Source organism: Xiphophorus maculatus, chromosome 24, assembly GCF_002775205.1.
Source record: "Xiphophorus maculatus strain JP 163 A chromosome 24, X_maculatus-5.0-male, whole genome shotgun sequence".
NCBI lineage: Eukaryota > Metazoa > Chordata > Actinopteri > Cyprinodontiformes > Poeciliidae > Xiphophorus > Xiphophorus maculatus.
In genome coordinates this window covers 14,194,919-14,203,972 of record NC_036466.1, presented here as the reverse complement: position 1 = coordinate 14,203,972, position 9,054 = coordinate 14,194,919, and the positions used below count along the sequence as shown (strand labels likewise).

Below are 9,054 nucleotides of genomic sequence, written 5' to 3'. Positions count from 1 at the left end.
CCCCAGCCAGTAGAATAAATTAGTCTTTATTTTATAAAACAGGAAGTGGACTCATTTACACTCGGGTCAGAACTCGGGGTCCTGGTTCTGTTCACTCAGCTGGGCCCGCTCCAGCCTCAAGAGCAGACTCCGGATCTCGTTGCGTTTCTGCCGCGCCTGTTGCCGTGGGAACCAGCCCTCCAGTCGCAGCGGCGGGTCGAAGTCGACGACGGGGTTCTGAGGAGCCAATCAGAGGGATCGAAACGTTTTAAAGAGGCAGGTTCACAGCTCCGTGACGATGACATCACTTCCTGTTTGGCGGCCGACCTGCAGGAAGCTCTCGGCGAACTGCAGCAGGTAGACGCCGCAGTCGCTGCCGTTGTCCTGCTGAGGAACGCTGCAGGTGCAGCTCCGCATGGAGGCGGGGGCGAAGAGGCGCCGAGTCTTCCTCCGAACCTCCCACTCCACCTGCAGGTAGCTGGAAGGGGTCAAAGGTCAGGGGGTCAGAGACGCTGCAGGCGAGCTCAGAGGAGGAGGAACTCACCCTCTGATGAGTCGGCAGACGTCGTCGTGGCTGGAAAGTTTCAGGGAATCCATGACCAGGATGCACGGCCTGCAGGGAGCCAAACACCAGTTATCTCTGGAAATTTATATAAATCTGTTTACAGTCTAAAAAAGGAAAAGGTTAAAAATGATTTAATGTCAAATATAAATGACATATTTCATCAGCAGAGGAAGGGGAGGCTCACCTCTTGGTGACGGTTTTCTTCTGACAGCCCAGCAGGGAGCACTGCAGCCGAACGACACGGAGCTTCAGCAGAAGAAGAAGAAACTGCAGCGCTGCATCGCTAGCTAACGCTAACTGCTAAAATGCTACATGTTAAATATTTATTACTGAAAGATGATACCTTAACGGAAACCACTGAGTTTTAAAAAGGCAACAAAAAAATATAAAATTAAATGTTAAATCCTTTTAAAACGCAAAAAATATGAGAATAAAACGTCATAATATTGTGACTTTATTCTGGTAACATTATGAATTTATTCATGTCACTTTTATTTTTATTTTCTCAGTATTGCCTAATTCTCATCTTGTTTCATAATCCACTGGATAATTCCTGTTTATACGACTCAGCATTTTTTAATGAACTGGATTCAAATAAGTGGGCCCTAAAATGAGTCAGCAGATTTTAACTGTTACCGGTGGCAGCTGGGACCTGGGGCGCGGTTCTGCTGCAGCCCGTTCGGATCCACCTGCACAAACACCAAACATCTGGACTTGATTCCCAGAACCGGCTGGTTCCATCAGAAACTGATTACCGGGCCCAGCGGGTCCGTTTTATGGACAAACACGCAGCGAGCCAGGTTCTGCTAGGTGTGACGTCTTCATGCAAGGGAACAAGCAGAACTTGTTCTGGTCCACATCTGGTGAACGGTACCGCGTCCTCCACCTGACAGAACCAGGCCGAGCCGGGCCAACCGCTCACCTGCTCCACTCAAGAACTCCTCGGTCCGAACGTCCTCCAGTCCGGGGAAACAGACCACCACCAGGAACCAGTGGGCTCTGAGAGACAGAACCACAAAACCGGGTCAGAACCACTGCTGGCTGATTAAACATGGAGCAAATCTGACGCAGAAATCTGTGGAACCAGAACCAGAACCAGAACCGGGTGGCAGAGGAGCCAAAAACTGGACTCAAAACTGGCATTAATGCAACATTACAGACAAACCAAAATATAAATCATTTTAAAAACTAAATTAAAATAATTCAAAAATTAAGACAATATAATTTAGCATAAACTAAATTTGTGTTAATTTTAACTCACGCTTTGTTAACAGGCACAAACAGGAAGTCTTTGGAGAAAATGTCCACGTCCCGCGTCCACGTCTTCACCCTCTGATGCCTCGTGTGATGGTCGCTGTGGAGGCAGCAGAAGAAGAGTCAGTGTGACATCATCTCCACTGGGCGGCGGCGCTGGGCTTACGGGACAGAGGGGGCGTCGCTCTCTCCAGCCGCTCGCCGGCAGCTCAGCTGCTTGTAGAAGAAACTGCTGAAGACGTGACTCCTCTGGGCCACCGTACCGCCCACGCCCTCCAGGAGCAGGTACCTGGCGAGAGGGAGACCCCTGCTGGTCACACACAGCAGCTACAGCCACAGAGAGACCCCTGCTGGTCACACTCAGCAACTACAGCCACAGAGGGAGAAGCGGACTGACTTGAGGTAGAAGTCGATGATGACATCGTTCAGGAACTCCCCGGCATCCAGACAGTCCAGGTCTTCCTGCGTCAGCGTCATCCGACCGATACATGGAACCAGAGGGTACTGGATCAGCCTGCAGACAGAACCTGGTTAACCTGGTACACCTGGACCAGAGCTGGTGACGAACCAGGACTCACCTGGTGGGCTGCTGACCAGCAGAGTTCCTCTGAGCTGCGCTGGACTGACCCGGCTTCTGTCAGGAAACAAAACAAAAAAGGTCCAGACTCTGTTTACACTAGAGATACAAACTGCAGCTAATTATTGATAAATTAATGCTTTATTAAATTAAAACCGGTTCCAATCGATTAAAAAACATCAGCTTAGACCTTCTTTAATGTTGTACTTTGGCCTCCATCCAGCAGAGGGCGCCGCTGGTCATTCTTAAGTAGAGCCAGTTGATACAGAAACAAAGATGGTGGCCCCATACCAGAACAATTTTCCAAAAAGAGTTCGGTTTGGGATAAAAAATGCACTTAGAAATATAAACACTCAAAGTTTCATCCTAACAGCTTCATGACGGAGCAGCAGCAGCAACTTCAGCCAAAACTTATTGATTCGCTTCAAAAACGATGATAACATGGAAAATGATGGAAGTCTCATAATATGAGAAAACCACAATTTTCTGTTTATTCATTCTGTATTTAATACAGATGACAAAATGTCAACATTTCAAAGTGAACATGTTATGAATAATGTAGCCAGTTATGTTATGGACAATAAATCGATCAGATCAATCAGATTCAGATGAACTCACAGCAGAGTGTCCCAGCAGGCGCAGCAGGTGCCGGTCCAGTGGAGCGGGACAGCTGTGGAGCAGCAGCAGGCCCTGGGACCAGTCGATGGGGGAGGAAGAGGAGCGGTGCTGATGGTACTCCTCCGTGTCCAAGATGGAGGCCAGCAGAGCGGCCTGCATCTCCGACAGCTGCTCCTTCAGCATCAGCAGGAGGAAGGAGCAAGGCGGCGCTGCACAGAAACAACTGATCCTCAAACATCGACACCAACGACCTTCAGCACAATCTGCTACTTCTGGAGCTAATCGTTAAACGATTTAGTGTTTTTGCTAACTTCAATGTTGAGCAACTATAAAACAGAAACCATGAGCATGTTGCTGTAGCATTTAGCATTAGCTTCCACTAAATCCCTGCAGGAAGACCTCTGCTCCACTAGCAGCAGGTCTGAACTGGACTCACCGTTAGCTCTGGAGCTGGACTTCTGGATGAGCGACAGCTCCCTCTGCAGGAGGTTGGCCTGAGCCGCCGACACCCAGAGGAAGAGCAGCGAGGGGGCGGGGCCTTTCCATCCGGCCAGCAGAGCCCCGCCCATCGCCACGCCCCCGTCCCAGACGCCGTAGCCCCGGAGCTGAGACGCCACCACAGTCACCTCGGTGTCCTCCGTTCCTGGAAGGACGAGCTAACGTTTAATGTTACAGAGCAGAACCACAGTAGAGACAGAACCGGAACCCGGAAACAAGTCCAGTACCTTTCACTGGGAAGGTGATCCCATATTCAGCGATCTGCAGGAACAAAGACAAAAGCTATTAATGACGGGTCGGGAACAGAAAGATGGATCAGACAGATGTGATACGGACCTTCATAGCGCCACGAGCGTCAGCCTCCATCAGGCCGGAGTGGAGCGAGCAAAACTCCAGCTGCAGGAAGAACGGCGGAGAAGAACCCAGCAGAACCTGGGAGACCAACAACAGGTGAGTACAAACTCCTGCAGAACGTCTGCTGCATATTTATGAGAAATACCACACTGATATAGAACACAAGCAGGTATTTAGCATTAGCTTCTGCTAAATACCATGTTGGTTTAGCGTTTTAGCGATAGCTTCTGCTAAATACCATGTTGGTTTAGCATTTTAGCTTCTGCTAAATACCATGTTGGTTTAGCACTTTAGTGTTAGCTTCTGCTAAATAGCATGTTGGTTCAGCATTAGCTTCTGCTAAATACCATGTTGGTTCAGCATTAGCTTCTGCTAAATACCATGTTGGTTAAGCACTTTAGCGTTAGCTTCTGCTAAATACCATGTTGGTACATAGCTTTTGCGTTAGCTTCTGCTAAATACCATGTCGGTTTAGCGCTTTAGCATTAGTTTCTGCTAAATAAAATGTTGGCTTAGCGCTTTAGCACTAGGTTCTGCGAAACACCATGTAGGTTTAGCGCTTTAGCATTAGCTTCCGCTAAATACCATGTTGGTGTAGCGTCTTAGCATTAGCTTCTGCTAAATACCATGTTGCTATGGTGTCTGACCTGCGTCTTCTCGGTGTGTCCTGCTCCGTTAACCCATCTGGATGTCCTCTGTCCTTCATCGTCCTCCTCCTCTTCACTGGACAGGACGACTGGAAGCAGAGAGAGGATCAACGTTCTGCAGAGCGGATCAGGAACCGGGTGGCAGAGGAAGCGGGTCAGACTCACTGGCTTCACTGGGATCCAGTCTGGACTTCTTCTGTCTAAGACCTGAAGCAGCCAGCGTCTTCCTGTCTCTGAACGTCCTCCACCTGCGTCTCTGAGTCTCCATCACGTCCTCCTGGTCCGCACGCAGCCTCCTCCTGGCCATCTTTGGCGTCAACGCCGTCTTCATAGTGGAGGAGGAAGAGGAGCTGGACGGAGACACGAACTCGTCCTCAGACGTCTCCTCCGGTCCAACGCTGGACGAGTTCTTCTTCTCCTGGAACAAACAGAGTCTCTCAGGCTGGGGGACAACCGGATGCAGCCTGGAGGACTTTCTGTCCTTTTACCTTCCCGTTTTCGGCCGGGTCCACTTTCCTCTGCGGCGGAGAAGAACTCAACTTCCCAGCATCCACCTGTGCTCTCTGCTCTTCCAGGTAGTCCACAGCCTTCACAGAGATGCGTTTATGCGGCGTGGACGGACTGGAAACTTTCTTCTGTGGTGGAGACTGGAGACCTGAGGAGTCCTCCGACTGCAGCAGACGGCCAGACGCTCTTCTGGAGCTCCCCCTGCTGGACGAATAGGGGAACAACACTTTATAAACCCTGTACAGAATCATCAGGATAAAAGCAGCTGTGCGACACAGAAATTGTATCCTTTGTTATGAAAAATGCAAAAACAAATGTATTGTAAAGGCAAACTAAGTACTCAACATCCTGATTCCTGTACAGAGCGTATCTGGAAATCATTTTGAATGTATTCTGGGCTACAAGAACATGAGAAACGTCCCTCTTTTTGTTGTTTTTACACTTATAAATTTTAAATTGTTGCGCTCATTTCTGCTTTGTATGTTTATGGTTCTATATGTAGGAGATGAAAGCAAAACATCGGAATATTAAAGTTTTCTTTAAGATCCCTGCAGTTAACAATCAGGATGGGCTTTTATTGACTGGCATCAAGAATATTAACTGAAATGTTATTAATTATTAAGAGGCAAAAATGAATAAAATAAAACTGTAATATAAAGGAAAATGCATTTAAATAATCAAAATAAACAAAAATATCGAACAATTTAAAAACTAAAATCCTTCACAAAATATTATAGTCAGAAAAATATGAACATTTACAAATCAACCAAGTCAATATAACCTGGATATTTTTATATTAAACTATGCTGGGAAATGTCCAATCTTACCGAATGATGAATAAATAAAATAAATAAAAGTCTAAATGATGCAGTGAGGCGCCGTTATGGATCGAATCCTCCAGATGAATAAAAACAAATCGACTCCAGCAGCTTCTGCACAGACATGATAAGCTGCTATCTCACCAGTTAGAGAATCTCTGCTGCCATTGGCTGCTCCAGCTTCCTGCCGACCCGTGATTGGCTGATAAAGCTCCACCCCTGCAGGACCTGTCCAGACCTAGCAGAGTTTGGACGTAGCTCCTGAACGGTTGCCGCGTCGCCCTGAAAAAAGAACAACATCGTTTCCTCCCCGCTTCCACACAGTGAGATGTAGCGGTCATCCTGGCCTGAAGGGGGTGCCTCCACCAACCTTATTCCAGGTGGTTTCCCATCATGCATTCTGTCAGATCCGCCTCTCCTGGTCGGACTCCCAAAATCCTGCTTGGACCAGAGAACACAGGGTATTAAGGCCATGATGGCCTAATATAAAAAGATTTATAAGAATTGCCGCCAAAAACTCACATTTTGAGATTAATGCCTGAAATTTTCTAGAAAAAAAGAGAAAATTCTGAATTTCAAAAATGTGACCTTTGAAACTCTGAAAATGCTGCATTTTTTCTAGCAAATGTTTGACTTTTGAAACTTAGATTAATTTTTTTTGAGAAACTGTAAATTTCTGTTTCAAAAGTCAAAAAATTGCTAGAAGAAACTACATTTTGAGATATAGTTTGAATCTATGAAATTTTATTTTTAAAAAAATCAAATTTCTAGCAAATGTTTTATTTTTGAAACTCGAAATTTACAATTTTTTCTATTTCTGAGGCTAATCTCAAAATTTGTCAACGTCAATTTTATTTATAAAGCACTTTAAAACAGATATTAACTGCACCAAGGTACTATACAGTAGTAATAAAGGACATAAGAATAAACACATAAGAATAAAATACAAATTAAAACAATTCTTTTGATGGAAATTAACACCGTCATTCCTGCTTAACCTGGGGGGCGGAGCCATGGAGACGTGACAGGGGTGACAGCAGGTGGATGTGGGCGGAGTCAGAACCCTCAGGTTGTTTCTTCTTGGGGATTTTATAGGGAGAGGCCATCCTGTAAAATAAAAACAAGCCCCTCCAGACTCCATTGAAAAAACAACCAATTCCACAGCAGCGCCCCGGTTCAGCCACTGTCTGCATCGCACTGAAAACGATGAAAACACTGCACCAAACTCCATAGGAAAACATACACATTTTACCAGTTGTCACAGAGTACGTTTGAAGATCAAGTTAACATAATAAAACTAATTGAAAACCAAACAAATACGTTGATTTAAATATCCAGCGTGTTCTAAATTGATAAAATTAATTAACTGCTACTTTTAAGGCACTTCAAACCACACAGAACCTGAACGGAAAGTGCAAATGACGAGGAAAAGTGTTAATTTCAGTAAAACTAGGAAACTGAAGCAGGTTATTTTACAGCCGAATTTCTCTGAAGAGCTTCTTGATAAATAATAAATATTCACTCAATCGTTTCCTTCATATTCATCCGACTTTAAATAGTTTTAAATCACACAGACAACCTGTGTAAGCCAAGGGGGCAGCTAACTAGCCTGCTAGCTGGGGAGCTCGGCTATCTCTCCGCGGCCTGGTTTCGCTGAAACGTCCCTGGAGTCTCCAGTGGAATCATGGGAAAAAGCAGACCTTTACTCTGGTCCAGAAGTACCGCAGAAGTGCTTAGAAACCGAGAAGGACCCGCATTATATCCCGGAACAAAAACGGGTTCATCAAGCTAATGAAAACAGAGACCGTGTTCTTCTTCTTCCAGATTACCGGCGGATTGATCACCAATGATCTGTGCGCACCGCCACCTGCTGTCCAACACGAGCAACAGCAGCCTGTTTAAGTTTGATCTTTTCTGATAATATGGACATTTTATTTAACCCGATCCTCCTCCGTTGGAATTTTATCATATCATATTTATTCTGTATTGTTACGACTGGCTCAAAGTCATAACAATAACGGGAGACCATGCAGGGATTAAAGTGCATAAAAAGGAATATTTATTAACACAAACAACAATGGATTGAGGATGTCAGTATCAGTGGTGTAATGCAAATGCTTGGATGTGGTGTATGAGTGCATATGGAGTTGTTGAAGTGCAAAAAACAAACTCAAATGTGCAAAAGGAGGGGAGCTTAGGCCTGGCAACAAAACACCACAAGCATCAAGGCAGAGTGGACGCCGATGGCGACCCAGAAGGTGGAGACAGTCGGGTTTAAATGCTCTGCGCTCCACATGAATAAAATCAGCAGCACCTGTAAAGGGGAGGAGCATAAAGACAGACAACAAGACACCTGCAACCCAGCCCATAAGGCCCAGGGCTGTAACATGTACGTTGATTAAAACATCTCAGTCAGGATACCTGGTTTGGACGCCTGTTATCCTGAGTGTGTGGCATTTGTTACCGTCTAATTAACTTCTGAACCTTACTTTTTTCATAAAGGTAAACTCCTTTATTTAGACCATAAATAGATTAACACAACATAGATTTCTCTTTAGTTTTCTTTGTTCTGTATGAACAATCTGTGAAAAAATCAATCTCTGTTGTAGAATCTATAGGTGTCTAACCTTGTAGAATATATAAATAAAGATTTACACAAGACTTGGAACTCCTTCTGCTCAAAGTCGAACGAAAAGAGATTTAATGCACATCTGCTGAACCACAAAACATCACATGCACATCGTTACAGAAATCCAAAATCTCTTGCCTTCTACTTCTGACATCAGTTTCTTATAGAGTCCAGCTCTACTGGTGTGTACTGGGAAGCCTCGACCAATGGCGTTGCTTTCCTCCATTTATGTAGCCTTTCTGGCTCCGTCTTACACTGGATGTGTATTGGAAGTTCCTCAGAAATGTTCAGAGCCATTAACTTCACATCTGTTTTCAAAAGTGCTGTTCGTCAAATTGTTTGCTCCTCATCTGTCCAACAGAGGTTCCTTCCCATGTCTTGAGCTCCGGCCCAGTTCCTCTGCTGGGGAGCAGGGGAATCATCTGGCGCCAGAACTTTCTTGCACAACAGCTTCAACTAACAACTTTCCTCTCTTTAATGATTGTTATTCCATATTTTCTCCAAATCTGAATTCCTTCCTGACTTCTAGGTCAGATTGACTCAGTTCATTTGACACAATACATTTATTTTAGGTTAAAACATATCTTAACCAAACAACATCATTTTTA

General features: G+C 45.2%; 1 protein-coding gene across 8 annotated transcripts; it reads right to left on the bottom strand.

Moving 5' to 3' along the window:
* Positions 1–10: 10 nt before the first annotated feature.
* LOC102220458 (sentrin-specific protease 7) lies at positions 11–8,809 on the bottom strand. Of its 8 annotated transcripts, none has more exons than XM_023329724.1 (21): positions 8,585–8,809; positions 6,816–6,924; positions 6,188–6,255; positions 5,962–6,099; positions 4,981–5,203; positions 4,658–4,910; positions 4,493–4,581; positions 3,828–3,923; positions 3,719–3,752; positions 3,430–3,636; positions 2,994–3,202; positions 2,377–2,432; positions 2,196–2,312; positions 1,965–2,087; positions 1,806–1,898; positions 1,467–1,543; positions 1,181–1,233; positions 729–769; positions 524–592; positions 307–457; positions 11–216 (listed from the first exon to the last, which is right to left on the bottom strand). In XM_023329724.1, the coding sequence occupies exons 2-21, from the start codon at positions 6,921–6,923 to the stop codon at positions 67–69; spliced, it is 2,355 nt and encodes a 784-aa protein (XP_023185492.1). In that variant the 5' UTR covers position 6,924; positions 8,585–8,809; the 3' UTR covers positions 11–66. The 8 variants fall into 8 exon arrangements, with proteins under 8 accessions (XP_023185492.1, XP_014329215.1, XP_023185491.1 ...); XM_014473729.2 differs by lacking the exon at positions 8,585–8,809 and adding an exon at positions 7,397–7,749; XM_023329723.1 differs by lacking the exon at positions 8,585–8,809 and adding an exon at positions 7,427–7,749.
* Between the last annotated feature and the right edge of the window lie 245 nt (positions 8,810–9,054).